Source organism: Onychomys torridus, chromosome 14, assembly GCF_903995425.1.
Source record: "Onychomys torridus chromosome 14, mOncTor1.1, whole genome shotgun sequence".
Lineage (NCBI taxonomy): Eukaryota > Metazoa > Chordata > Mammalia > Rodentia > Cricetidae > Onychomys > Onychomys torridus.
In genome coordinates, this window is record NC_050456.1 from 49230738 (window position 1) to 49245779 (window position 15042).

At 44.0% G+C, this 15042-nt stretch overlaps 2 protein-coding genes and 1 non-coding gene across 3 annotated transcripts in view; 1 reads left to right on the forward strand and 2 right to left on the reverse strand.

Moving 5' to 3' along the window:
• Positions 1 to 1713: 1713 nt before the first annotated feature.
• Erh (ERH mRNA splicing and mitosis factor) lies at positions 1714 to 13330 on the reverse strand. Its single transcript, XM_036206681.1, has 4 exons — positions 13220 to 13330; positions 10040 to 10127; positions 4982 to 5102; positions 1714 to 2201 (listed from the first exon to the last, which is right to left on the reverse strand). Exons 1-4 carry the CDS (start codon positions 13220 to 13222, stop codon positions 2099 to 2101), a joined length of 315 nt encoding a protein of 104 aa, XP_036062574.1. The 5' UTR covers positions 13223 to 13330; the 3' UTR covers positions 1714 to 2098.
• LOC118595936 lies at positions 9443 to 9589 on the reverse strand. Its single transcript, XR_004946621.1, has one exon. It is a non-coding gene; the product is annotated as a small nucleolar RNA SNORA48 (small nucleolar RNA).
• A 354-nt stretch (positions 13331 to 13684) lies between the features above and the next one.
• The window catches only part of Slc39a9 (solute carrier family 39 member 9), a 40085-nt gene continuing 38727 nt past the window's right edge, over positions 13685 to 15042 (forward strand). Inside the window, exon 1 of the mRNA XM_036206586.1 lies at positions 13685 to 14478. Within this exon, the coding sequence (XP_036062479.1) occupies positions 14383 to 14478 (96 nt within the window). The 5' untranslated portion in view covers positions 13685 to 14382. The remainder of the gene's footprint in view (positions 14479 to 15042) is intronic.

The window sequence follows — 15042 nt, forward strand, 5'->3', positions numbered from 1 at the left end:
GGGGATTGAACTCAGTTGTCAGGCTTGGCAGCAAGCACCTTTACCAGCTGCTGAGCCACTTTCCCTGACCCATGCTAGAAGTATTTTAAGCCAGAGACCCAGAAGTGAAATGAAATAGTGGAAACTTCCCTTTAACACTCCTGGGCTCCTAGATTAGGTATCAGAAAACAGACAGCCATTATCAATAAAGTTTAGAAATCCTCAGGTCTATAGCACAAGGCAAATTAGTAATTTTTCAAGTTCCAGCCTTAGGCAGCAGAAATCAAACACGTTTTACTTATGGAGAAAAGCCAATCAATGACTGTAACTATCTTTGCCAACACTGGGCAGTGGTAATAGCTGGGTCAAACCACTAAGTTTTATTATTTTCAATGGGGGGGGGGGGGCTGAGGATAACCACATGGAGTCGGTTTTACTCCTTCCACCTTTGGGTGAGTGAGATCAACTTGGGTCACTAGGCTTGCACAGCAAACACTTTTACCTGCTGAGCTGTCTCACCAGCACCCTGACAGGTGACACTGGAGAATGAAGGGTCCCGCTCCCTTCATACCTGCTGACATACCATCAACAAAGCCAAGGCCATGCGGGAGAGATACAACCGTCAGCGGCACAGACACTGCGAGAGGACAGCCATCTGACCTAGCTCTGCAGCTGCTGCTTCTGAGATTTGAGTCAGGGTAATTCCTAGTGAACATTCCGTCAGAATTCTGTCAGGTGCCCCAGTCAATGCTAGGGTAGAGTGACATTTCCATTAATATTAAACAGGGCTGGGCTCAGTGCTAAGACAGCATGACTTCAATATGTAAGGCCTCAAGTTCATCTCCAGTACTGCAATAAATAGCCACCAATTTCTGGATTTGATTTTGCATAAATCATAAAAAGACTTAAGGTCTAATATAGGAAATAGGAGCAGGGAAAAGGGAGTATTAGGCTGGCCAATGCCTCCCTGCAAACTATCAACCTCATGGTGTGAAGATGGGGACCACTGGAGAAATAACAGAATTAGGAGTGTGCGTGTACACAAGGACTGGAGGACAGTGTGGTGTGGTCAAGTCATAACAGAACCACCGTACTCCAAGCAGGATGGCTTTGTGCTTTTTCTGTGGTCCTCTCTCCCTCTAATAACGTCCATGGAAGAGTGGGCAGTTAGTAGTCAACCGCTGTAGACTCCGAGAAAGACACAAGGACCTCCCAGAGACTCTTATAGAGGGTTCCCAACTTAGGATGCTGTGAAAGAGGAACATTTTGTGTTTTGATTCTCTTTCCCCAAGCTAGTGATATCAGGTCTAATACTCTAGTGATTCTGGGAAGCTGCAGTGAGCCACAGCCACCAGGCAGCCAGGGGAGGAAGGCACTGCACCCAGGGTATTGTTTGCAGCTGTGATGCTCCACAGGTCAGGGTACTAAATGCATTTGGACTATTTCCAACTTGTCATGGGATGTATTCCCATTGTTGAGCCTAGAAACATCTTATGTTTGCATCCACAGTAGATACAAATATTGTCACTACAACTGAGATTTATTGATTGTTGGAAAAATGAGGTAAAAGCTTATTAGCTTCAAATAAGTAAATCACAGCAAAATGGATCCAAATACATAAACTGTCAAGTTCTTTGTGTAGCTGCCTACTGATTTTAAAACTGATAAGGCTTTGCCAGGCAACTTAATGTTTAGAGACAAAAACAAAAAAATCACTCAATGAAAAAACACAGCTACAGAACATTTTTTATTTTTCACTAAGACTTTCCCAGAGGACATAACTAAGCTCGTCACCATCCCTCCCCCCCACAAAGGGTTAGTGCACTGTCACTGCTGTAAAGCAGATACAAACAGTTTCAAGGACTGGAACCAACCTTAACTGGCAAAGAACATTTTCTCTGAATTATCATAAAAATGTTTAAGTAAAAAAGAGAAAGGAAAGGAGCAAAGGGGCAGTGGTGGTTTCAGAGTGGAAAGATCATTCACTGTCATGTCATCCATTCAATCTTGGCTCTAGTAACAAAATGGAAACAGGATTACTATCATACAAAATGTTCACTACAGTACACTGTATGCACCTGTGCCAAGCCCACCCTCAGCCCCAAACGCTTCCAGTCAACTACTTCCCAGCCTGTTGGGCCTGTCGATGAAGGAGCACGTAGATCTTCTCTTTGATCCAGTCTTTGTTGTAAGGCTGGTACGTCTGTGTATCAGCTCGGTAACTGAGGAACAGAAAGAAACATGCAAAGTTACAAAGGTCAGTTCAAGTCCACATCATAACTGCCCGAGTGGCTTCAATATGCACATTTTCACACATGAAGTAAAGCAAAAGTGGACAATGCTGTTGTTTTAACAAACAGATTTGCATCACTTAGTATAATCTTATGATAGTAAAAGCCAAGCTTCAGAGAGAGCTCTTTTTTTAAAAAAAGATTTATTTATTATGTATACAGCATGTATGCCTGCAGGCCAGAAGAGGGCACCAGATCTCATCACAGATGGTTGTGGGCCATCATGTGGTTGCTGGGCATTGAACTTAGGACCTCTGGAAGAACAGTCAGTGCTCTTAACCTCTGAGCCCCCAGAGAGAATCTTAAGCACTCAGTTACACACCTATTGAACAAAAACCATGTGTTCTCTCTCCCACATAGCTTCTATTTTTATAGTGCCTTTAGTGCTTAAAAAACAAAAAGCTAAACACTAGTATAAGTTTTAGATCTGCTAGATTTGTTGCTGGCCTAAAACTGAACTCTTTCTCTGGTGAGGAATCTATACTAAAGTTGTAGACTAGGGCTGGAGAGATAGCTTAGTAAGCAGTTAAAAGCACTGGTTGCTCTCCCAGAGGACCTGGGTTTGATCCCTAGCATGCACATGGCAGCTCACAAGGTCTCTTACTCCAGTACCAAGGGACTCAATATTCTCTTCTGAGTTCCAAAGGTATTGTAGGCATATGATACACAAACACACATGCAGGCAAAACACCATGCACAGAAAATAATAAAAACAAAACCAAAAAACTGTAGTATAAAAAGGCAGACAAGCACCAGGTGTTATAATATAGAACCCCAGCATGGAGGCAGAAGCAGGTGATCAAGTTCAAGGCCAGCCTGGTCTACAGCATGAGTTCCAGGACAGCCAGGGCTACAGAGAAACCCTGTCTCAGGAACAGAGCAACAACAACCAAAAAGACAAATGGAGGCGGGGCTGTAAAGATGGCTCAGGGGTTAAGGGCACTTTCTGGTCTCCAGAGGACTTGGATTCAATTCCCAACATCCACATGATGGCTCATACTTATCTGTAACTCCATCTGACACCCTCTTTTGTCCTCTGAGGACACCAGAAATGCATGTAGTAAACAGACATACATGCAGGCAAGACACTCATACATATCAACAAAAAAAATTAGACAAGCGATAGTACTTATTAAAATTAAAGATGTTATTAAGTAGAGGGTATTACTTTAAGTATCTGAATAGGCTCACGTAATCTTTTTTAATAACCCTGTAAGTATCTACAATTATCTTTAAAAATAAAGAGAGGAAATCAAGGCTTAAAGGAAGTAACTGTCTTAGAGTATTTGAAGGTGTGTTACTTTGTTATGTTGCATTTGTTTAACTCTCTGAAGCTGTGTTGCAGCGACTGTGTAAGACACCTGATGGTCTAATACAGAACTGGCCAATAGCAAGGCAGGAGAAAGGACAGGCGGGGCTGGCAGACAGAGAGAATATATAGAGGGAGAACTCTGGGAGGAGCCAGAGAAGGAGGAAGACTCCAGGGACCAGCCACCCAGCTACACAGCAAGCCACGGAGTAAGAGTAAGACTTACAGAAGTTAGAGAACAGGAAAAGTCCAGAGGCAAAAGATAGACAGGGTAATTTGATAAGGAAAGCTGGATAGAAATAAGCCAAGCTAAGGCCAGGCATTCATAAGTAATAATAAGCTTCTGTGTATAATTTATTTATTTGGGAGCTGGGTGGCAGGCTCCCCAGAAAAGACCAAAGACAAACCAACAAGTAACTTAACAGTTAAGTGATGCTAGGCAATATTCCCTTTTTTCTTTAGATCATTAATCTTGTCATTCACTTTACACAGCACAGCTAAACATTCTTGGCATCAGTACCATATTAACCTAAGCTAAAAATCTACATGCTATTTTTTCATGGTACTAAGGACTGATATGGGGCTTTGTGCCTAGTAAGCAAGCAGTCTATGATGAGCTACACACACCCCAGTACACTCTTCCCTTTTATTCTGAGACAGTACCCTAACTAAGTTGTCTAGCCTTACACTTTCCATCCTCCTACCTCATCCTCCAGGTTAGCTGGGATTACAAGCCTCACCCCCACACATTGGGCCACTTTCCAATACTGAAAATAAACTCCAAAGAAGTAATGCTTTCTATAAGCAACAATCAATTTTTCCTGAGTAATAGGCCAGAGGTTGTTTATTATAAACACACAAGCCATTGCCTAACACACCTAACCAAATACAGTCAGTTCTTTGCTAATGTGGCTTTATGAGAAGTAGTCTAAAAAAGTGAATCATTTTCTAGGATTGTTCTGTTTATATATCCTAATTGCCAATCTAGTCTACTTCAAGGTGTAGACTAAAGAATATTTACATCAGCACTACTCAATAAAATTTAACTATAATTATAATAGGCACATTACCATCTAAAACCTCACACCAATGAAACAAAACAACAAAAACAAGTACACAAGCTTTTCTTGAATGAAAACATGAAACCAATTACTTTAAGAAAAAGACTAAGAGGATGAGAAACCCAAGAAAAAGACTATTATTAGGTCTAGGGTACAAACAAGTGAAGCTTTTAAATTAGCCTACCTTCACCCTACAATGTCAACTGGCAGTTTCCTATGCCTTCGGCTTTATATTGCCAATTTAATCTGATCTACATGTTAAATGAAAAACTACTAACTATATAAATAGACAAAAAGAGAGAAATAAATACAAATTAAAAGATAAGGTTGCTAATACTTACACAAGACAGCTGAGATCTGCCAGATCATCGATAAAGTCAAACAACTGACTGATATCGTATGTGATGGAGGGGCTGTTGGGATTCATTCTCTTCAGATGCTCTTCATACATTTTACAAACACCTAAGGGGAAGGGGGACACAAGAACTTATGACTACATAAACTTCTACATATTGTAAGTAGTGCTACATTGCCAGTTATCTATTTTAGAAAAACTGAGCTAGACAAGGACTGCAGGTTGATCATTTGTTTTAATTTTGGGGACCAGCAATTTAAATTTATGAGAGTATTGATAACCATTTTGTGCTTTATTTATAGTGAGAGGACTATTTCAAACCACTGGAGCTGAAAGACACTATAGGTTTGGACTAGGCATCTGGGTAGAGCCTGTGTTTGGCCCTGAGCAATGACCCTGTCCAGATAGGGTTTTTTTGGGGGGGAAACAGGGTCTTTCTACATAGTCCTGGCAGTCCTGGAACTCAGAGATCTTCCTGTCTCTGCCTCCCCAGTCCTGGAGTTAAAGGCTTGTGCTACCACCTCCAGAATGTACGGTGGTTCTTCTTCTTTACCAGGTTTCTAATCATTCTAATGCTACAGAGCAGAAAAACCCATTTCCTATTTTACCTTCAAATTTGGATGCAATGGAAAAAGTGACAATAACAGTCAACGAAGTTGGAGCTTATCTTGATATGGTGCTTAAGACACTAGACTCTGGATCCATTAGGAATCCAGAAAGCCAGCTCATTTACCATAGAACTAAGGACCAATGACTCCACCCAGCAAACCTTACCTGGCAAACAGTAAATACATTTCCACAGGGTTCTATATATTATCTGAAATAATGTACATGAACATTGGCACAAAGCTAAACTTGTAAATACTTTAATATAAGGAGACAATAAAACCAGGTGTGGTGGGCACACCCAGCACCTGGAAGGCTAAGGTGGGAGGATCAAAAGTTCAAGCTCAGCCTCAACTACATAGTGAGTTTGAGGCCAGCTTATGATACAGGAGACTGCCTCCAAAACAAAACCCCCAATCAATAATCATAGCGTATTAACAATTATCAACAGTACATTACTTGTCATTTTTTTTTTTGGAGACAAGGCTTTGGTGCCTGTCCTAGATCTCGCTCTGTAGACCAGGTCTTGAACTCACATAGATCCACCTGCCTCTGCCTCCCGAGTGCTGAGATTAAAGGTGTGCGCCACCACTGCCGGCCCATGACCTGTTATTTTAACCAGTCAAACATTCTATAAATGGGGGAATATACCTTTTCAGTCCTTTGCTACCATCAACCACTCTAAGAACAAATGCTATCAATATTATTATTAATTATTTACAATTAATTATGTGGGCAACATGCCCTATACTGTAATACACAAGCCCTTGAGGCACCTCTAAAGAAACTCCTTAAAAAAATTTCCAGTGACAGGCTACACTTAGTGTTACATCTTTTTGTGTGTGTTTGCACACGTGGAGGTGAAATGTCATCTTGCTTCATCTTTGAACAGGGTCTCTTCACTAGACTGCAGCTCACTCAGGCTAGGCTGGTCAGTCACTAGGATCTACTTGTTTCTACAGCTCAGCATTAGGGTTAGTACATGCTACCAGGTTTGACTTGTTTACAGAAGCATTGGGCTCTCACACTCATCGGTGCTTACTCCTTTGCTGACTAAGCCATTCCCCCAACCCCCTTCTAATTGCTACTGGCATATTACACTGAATCATATAACTGATAAAATTAAAAAAGGAAGCGAAGCCCAGGAAGGTAAATTCACTGCTCGTCTTCGTTGCCATGTTTAGTGATCACAGACCATGTTGATCTGCCACCACCAGGAAGAACTAACATTTATTCAGCACTCCACTACAGGCCAGAGCAACAAAACACTGTTAGAACTAGTAAAGGAGGTACCAAGGCTGTAACATGCAAGACCAATATATGAAAACCAGCCGGATTTCTATACAATCAAAAGTAAAAAACCAAAAACTAAACCAAACCAACCCCAAACCAACCAAACAAATAAAAAAAAAAAACAAACCCCAAAAAACCATTTTAACTCCATATACAATGTAATGTAATAAAATAAAGATCTTACCAATAAATTTAACAGAAGCTGACTTGTGGAGGGAGGGAGGGGGGCATACAGGTAGATGTTCAAGGAAGAGAAAGTGCTTGCTATGGGCAGTGGGAGTCTTGAACCCAGGGTGTATGCAGGCTAAGCAAAGGCTCTATTCCGCACACCCCAGGCCCCCACCTTCACTCCTCCCCACCTGGCTTTATCAGAAAGCACGAGTGTCCAGCTCAGACTGTCAGGCTGGCTTCAAGCTGGTGCTCCTCTTGCCTCAGCCTAACTGCTCGGACCCCATGATGATGGTGATGACCAGCGCACATCTTTTAACTCTTTAAAATGGGAATTAAAGCATCACTTCTCTTTTCAATAGTGTCATGTAGCCCAGGCTAGCCTTGAACTCACTATAGCTGAGGATAAACTTGAACTTCTGATCTTCCTGCCTCCACTCCCCAAGTGCTGGAATTACAAGTGCTTACCCCTCTACCTGTTTATGTGGTGCCAAGGAACAAATTCAGGCTTTGTACATGCTAGACAAGTCACTCTCTAAAATGAGCTACATCCCAGGCTCATAAACTACAATTTCTAATCTAAAAAGAAAATAGAGTCACAAAACATAGAAGAACCTGAAATGCACACTGCTAGGTTGCAGAAACCAGTACAAAGTCTGTGTGCAATAATTCCAACTGACACATCCCATAGGGTGTGTGTGTGTGTGTGTGTGTGTGTGTGTGTGTGTGTGTGTGTGTGTGGTGTGATGGGGAGGCAGTGGCGTTAGCATTCAAGGATTTAATTAACTATGGGTTGAAAACATTCAAAAATCAAATTCCACAGGTACCGAGTTTATAGAGTTTCTCCAACAAAGAATGTATAATAGTTATTTACAACATTTACACTGTATTAGGTATTACAGGTGTAAAGACTGGTTGCCATGGGTCTGGAGGGTAGGACAGGTATAGATTTTAGGGGGAATGAAGCCTTTCTTATGGCTATATCGACAAGCACATCATCTAATTAATTTGGCAAAATTCAGACCTGAACACCACAGAATGAACCCGAATGTAAATTAGGGTGAGTCCCCACTGTGTCAGCCCCAGTTCCCCACTGTGAACAACTGCACCACATCAACGTAAGATGTCAACAGATGAGGTAGGGAGGAGATGCAGGACTAACTTTACATTCCGTTCAACTTTTCTACAAACCTAAATCCACACATCAATTAACGTACGTTAATTAAAAACAAACCAGAGGCAGACACAGGGGTATATATCTATAATCCAAGAACTCAAGAGGCCAAGGTGGGAGACTCTTGCATTCTAGGTTAGCCTGGATAGGTATCAAAACTGTCATAAACCGACAAACAAGTTAGACTTTACTAAGATTAAAGAAGGCCAGGAAAGGCCACTGTCCAAAACCTAGACATGACAACATAGATAGGAGACATTATGCTAAGACAGTAGGCCTCGACCTATCAAGTGTTGGGATTAAAGGCATGTGCCACCAACTACTGGCTCCCTTTTTATCTTTTAAGAGTAGAATTAGATGGCAGTGCCAAGGGTATTGCACTAGCTACCCTGAAGTGAAGCCACCTTTGATTATAAGCAGATTTTGTTTTGGGGTTTTTTTTTCCTCCTGGTTTTTTGAGACAGGGTTTCTCTGTATAGCTTTGTGCCTTTCCTGGATCTTGTTTTGTAAACCAGGCTGGTCTCAGAACTCAAAGATCCACCTGGCTCTGCCTCCCAAGTGCTGGGATTAAAGGTGTGTGCCACCATTGCCCAGTTAGCTTTTGTTTATATAGGAATTATTAATCACTGTTAGATTTGAAGCCTAACCCTAAATTAGTTTTGAATAAACAGTTTTAGGGACTTGTTGAACAGACAAAACAAACCAACTATATAGCCTTTTGACAGAAAGTGGCAAAGATGGCGGGGTGGGGGTGAGGGGTGGGGGTGAGGGGTGGGGTGGGAGGTGGTAGTGGCACACGCCTTTAATCCCAGCACCGGGAAGCAGAGCCAGGCGGATCTCTATGAGTCCAAGGCCAGCCTGGTCTACAGAGTGAGTTCCAGGAAAGGCTCAAAACTACAGAGAAACCCTGTCTCGAGTAACAAAACCAAAAGTGGCAAAGAACTAACAACTTCCTAGAAACCATGTAAGGCAGCACAACCTGTTAACATGATACAATGATTAAGCACAAAAACAAATCCACTTTGTAGAGAACAGTAAACTAGTCTGTACTCCAATGGTTTACCCAGTGAAGAAACATCAAAAGCTAATTGCTCCTTGGGTAGGAGTGGAAATCTAGCAAATGCACAATAAACCATACTGATCTGCTCTGTGAACCTTGGCTTTCTCTGAGCTAACTTATTTTCTAGGGGCTTTTTTTTTTTTTTTAAATGTATCCTAGGTATGAAACAGCTTTGGCCGCCAAGTCAGGCATCAAGCTAGGATGAACAAAGGACTGTCCTGTCATCTGCTCTGCCCCTGACTGATATAATAAGAGACACCAACAAGGTGTCTCTTTGCCCATTGCCAGGGAGGGGTTGAGACAGGGTTTTTCTGTGTAACATCCCTGACTGTTCTGGAACTCACTTTGTAGACCAGGCTAACCTCAAATCATAGAGATCTGCCTGCCTCTGCTTCCCAAATGCTGGGATTAAAGGCTTATGCCACTACCACCCGGCTAGCTTTTAACATTTATTGATTTAACAGGCAGGTTATGAGATTTCAGAAGGTATTCTCAGAGCCAGCCATAACAACTCTCTACAGTTTAGTCAGAACACTAAGAGCTGTGTGTAAAATGCCCATGTCAGAACAAAATATTTTAATAGTTCATGCTAAAATCAATTTCCCCTGCTTAAAACAGTACTTCAAGAAATCTAGGGGGGAAAACAATTCCAGTTGTCAAGTGCTACTGACCTCACAAGAGAATGGTGTGTGTATCGGGGGACTTCCAAGAGTCTCTCCCCCTTGATCAGTTTCCCTACTCACCTTCCATGCACTCATTCACAGACTCATAGTCAGCGTAAGTCCTGCCTTCTGGCCTCTTGGTAGGCTGCACCAGCAAAATGGTGTGAGACTGGAAGAGAAACAGTTCAACACATGTCCTAATGTGCACTTCAGAGATTCACACCACCACATAAGGCCCTTGGGCACGACACAAATGTTCTTTATTAGAACCTAGTTAACTAGGTTGCTCTTCCACAATGTGGAAGCCTCTGTCCATGTTAACAGTGCTGGGCTGACAATCCCCCTAAGTCAGCCCCTTACTCTGGGTTATTTCCCCAACTCCAAATTTACCTGCCAGCAACGAATCACAAAAGCTACCGTGTACTCTCTTCTATCTCTTCTAGCCAACCTTTAAAACCTGTTTTCTGTTGCCCCTGGTCACTAGTTCTATTAACTCTCAATAAAAACTAAGACATGAGGTGATAAAGGGAGAAGAGGAGGGAAATACTATAATCACTCTATCAACCTAAGGTCTTTTTCCAACTGGAGCACGACAGTGGAACCTCACTTTTATTCAGGAGTTACTCTCACATCAAGGTGTAAGATAAATTAGTAATATAAAATGAATATAGTTAATACCAGCCTTACTTAAATGGTCCTGATCCTCAGAAAGAGGAGCCAATACTCTTAATCACTAAGCTGCCACTCCAGACTCACTATCTTTAAAAAAAGAAAGAGCTGGGTGGTGGGGCACGCCTTTAATCCCAGCACTCTGGAGGCAGAACCAGGCGGATCTCTGTGGGGTTCAAGGCCAGCCTGGTCTATAGAGTGAGATCCAGGAAAGGCACCAAAACTATATGGAGAAACCCTGTCTCAAAACAAAAGTCCACTAAACTATTTAACCTAGGAGATGAGTTGCCTTAGCTCATACCCAAATCTCTTATCACACTGCAAGATAAGTGAGCACACAGGAGAAACACTAAACTTTTCCTCTCCTGCTCCCTGGAGGTCAGTTTCAGGGTTTCTTGACATCTCATTATATTTTGTGACCGAAATTTTGGTTTGTCCTGTACCTTGTAGGACATTCCGTGGCATCTTTGGCCTCTAATCACTAGATGCCACTAATACCAACCCCTTCAAAGGGGTAATAACCAAGTGTCTGCAGATGTCCCTGTGGTGAGGAGGAATCCTGCCCAGCACAGCACATGATTAATTAACTAAACAAACTCTAGTATGATGCAACTCCACTGCAAGCCCAATCCTTAATGAAATTATTCACCTTGTTTTCTTGGCTTGCAAAACTAGTTTCTGGCTAAAAAAAAATTTCTTTTTCCTTTTTGGTCAAGATAGGGTTTCACTGTGTAGCCTGGCTGTCCTGGAACTCACTCAGTAAGTAGACCAGGCTGGCCTCAAACTCATTGAGATTCACCAGCCTCTGCCTCCTAATAATAGCTGGGACTAAAGGTGTGCACCACCACTGCCAGTTTAGTCTTATGTCAAGATGCCCAAACTGTTTTGAGACTGTCTAAAAATTTAACTATCAACAATTTGAAACCAAGATGTCTTAAGATCTAGGTTTTCAGCTGGGCAGTGGTGGCGCATACCTTTAATCCCAGCACTAGGGAGGCAGAGCCAGGCGGATCTCTGTGAGTTCGAGGCCAGCCTGGTCTCCAAAGCGAGTTCCAGGAAAGGCTCAAATCTACAGAGAGAAACCCTGTCTCGAAAAACAAAACAAAACACCAAAAAAACAAAAACCAAAAAACCCACCAACAACAACAACAAAAAAGATCTAGGTTTTCTGGATAAAAAACAGTACTTTAAATCATGGGATTAGATTTGTTTTATAGGGGTTCATAAAGGCCAGCTACTCAAAGCACTTTCAGTATATCACTTGTTGAGAAGAAAATCGTCTTATGAGAACTATATTTATACTCTTGCAATGGCTTATCCTAGATAAGCTAATCATTCTTTGCCACATTTTTAAAATTTTAAGTCAAATTAAGAAATAACTTGAGTGCTGGGCGGTGGTGGCGCACGCCTTTAATCCCAGCACTCGGGAGGCAGAGGCAGGCGGATCTCTGTGAGTTCGAGGCCAGCCTGGTCTACAGAGCGAGATCCAGGAAAGGCGCAAAGCTACACAGAGAAACCCTGCCTCGGAGGAAAAAAAAACAAAAAACCAAAACCAAAACCAAAAAAAACAAGCTGCTTTTCCCAGGGACCAGTTTTTCAGTTTCCAGCACCCACAGGGTTGCTCACAATCAGCTGTAACTTCAATTCTAGGGGATCGGACGTCCTGGTCTGTCTGCCACAGGCACTGCATACAAGTGGCACAGACATGCAGGCAAAACACCAAATAAACAGAAAAAAAAAAAAAAACTTTTAAGACTCCCAGAAGCCAAACAACAATACACGAGAGGGTTGAAGAGATAGCTCAGTGGTTAAGAGCACGTGCTACTCTCACGAGGGACCTGAGTTTGGTTCCCAGCGCCCACATCCGCATGTTCTAACTCCAGATCCTGGGGATCTCACACCTTCTTCTGGCTTCGGCGGGCACTTGTACTCGACATGCACAAACAGAGACACATAATTTAGCAAACAAAACAAAAACCTTGACAGGACGTATAAACCATACTTCACTACATCCCTGTCCGAGTCTAGGGCTCCACTCTCAAGAAAAGTAAGGACAAGACCGAAGGCAAACCGGGGAAAGTGAGGATACTGAAAAAGGGAAAATAACTTTTATTTTTGGAACACTGCGGGGACGGCTGGGGAGGCACACTGCAAAGAAAATCCGACACCCCCCACCCCCCCCATCCCCGGCCCACATGCGACGAACACTAAGTAAGGTGACGAGTGTGTCAAGTTTCAGAAAGGGCCATTGTTCCTCCAGTCCGCTAGTGCATCTGAAGAGAAAGAACCGGCACCCCACGCCTCCCTCTTCCAGGCGGCAGCGATCCGCAGACAGTGCACCCTCAGCCCCGCGCACACCTCGCTCCCACCAGCAGGCGTGCGCGCAGCCGCAGGGCGGACCGGGTCCGAGGCCTACAGCGAGGCCCCGCGTCTCAGCGTCGGGAAGGGGAAGGGGTCGATCCGCGAGCGCGGGGGGCGGGCAGCGGGGCGCAGCTCGCTCGCGCTGGATGGGCGGGGGCGGGAGGGATGGAAGAGGTGCGGAGCGGGGGTGGCCCCACAAGTCGGGGGCCCCGGCGACCGCGGAGGACTCACCATCGCGCCAAACGCTTTGCTGCAGCCGCCGCTAACACCACCGCCGCCGCCGCCGCACACGAGCTCAGCCGCAACGCCGCCAACAGCCAATCCCGCGAGAGCGGTCGCCGGAAGTCGTCGGAAGCGCGACGCCAAAGAGCCTTTTGGACCATCGAGAGTCGCACACTTCCGGTTTCCAGAGCGGATGTTGACTCCGTTCCAGCCATCTTGGGTAAGGGCGCGGAGATGTGTAAGACAGCCCTTTGCCGCTTTAGAAACAGTAGTTTGTTTCGGGACGCTGCCTCCCGTACTTCAATTAGCCGACGGGTGACTGAAATGATGGAGAACACAACAGTGACGCTAATCTTTTTCTTTTTTTTTCTTTTCTTTTCTTTTTTTTTTTTTTTTAAGTCTTTCTGAAAAATGGCGGCAATATAACTACCGCGGCCTATAGGTCCGTTGTAACCCGGAAGTGCCCTGCTAAAGAGGGGGCGGTGAGACAATCCGGAAGTGGGAGTAATGAAGAGGTGCCACTTGGCGGCCATGGCAGCTGTAGTATTGGCGACTCAGGGTCAGGGCCTGGCTGAGGGACGTACCATGGGCAGCACCCGGTGTAGGGCAGAGACAGCGTTGTATCGACTCTGCTGTTGAGTCCTCGGGGCCCATTGTTGACTTGCGGGACAGCTCGCTCGACGCCAGACTTGGAAGGGAGTTTGCTGGGACTGGTGGGCTGGTCCCTGGGGGCGGATCACCTGCGGGGCCACCCTAGGGAACCAGGTACCGACCGAGGTGAAGACACTTAGGTTTACTTGTTTCCTGCTGCTACCAGACACACTGTCTCGGGGAGTGGGTCGTTTTGTCACCCTCATTCTGAAGATTGAAGAGATCCCTTTCGCACGGTTTCTCCATCTGTTTCCTACCGGAGTCCCGGTGATTGGCATCCAAGAACCTAAGCTTGAGCAAAGTTTTCTCTGGTGCTAGTATCAGCCAAAAAAAGGAGCCTGCGTCTTAGTACGCAGGAGAGCAGCGTGATTCGTGAACACACCGGCTGGTGGCAAGGTTGAAAAGAAGAGGGGAACTCCCCTGCTCTCTTGGAAAAACCACACGTTTCAAGAGTCTAAGCGCCTTTTCAAGCCGCTGGAATTTTGAAACCTGGTGGTGGAGGGCGACTACAGGAGGGCAGAATGGATGATTTTCTCTCCATTAGTCTGCTGTCTTTGGCAATGTTGGTGGGATGTTACGTGGCTGGAATCATTCCTTTGGCTGTTAATTTCTCAGAGGTAAGAAATTCTCGGTTTTTTGCCAAGTGTTAGGATGGTGCTGGACGTAGTCATATTTGCAAAGAGAAGCTGTTTCTCAGCTGTAAGGTCTCATTAAGGAGAAGATAGGTAACAGTTCACGGTAGAAACAAAGTTTATGTTCAATTCCATAAATATTTTGTTTGTTTGTTTTGTTTTTGTTTTTAAAAAACAGGGTTTCTCTGTGTAGCTGTTGCTGTCCTGGAACTCACTCTGTAGACCAGGCTGGCCTCGAACTCACAAAGATCCACCTGCCTCTGCCTCCCAAATGCTAGGATTAAATGCGTGTGCCTCCACCTCCTGGCTCTGCCCTATAAATAAATCTTAACCGAGAGTGGTAGATAATCCGCTGAAGAACCCAGAGTGTTCAAACTCCTCTGAAAATTATATACAAAAAAATTGGGGCTCTGTGCATTTTCCTAGAGAGAGGCATGGTAGTTACATTCCGATGGTTCCCGGAGGTTTCAAGGGAACAAGGTACCAGATAAAAACAGATGGAGACTATGACTTTATCCATGTGAGTCAAAATCAGTATAACAATTTCTT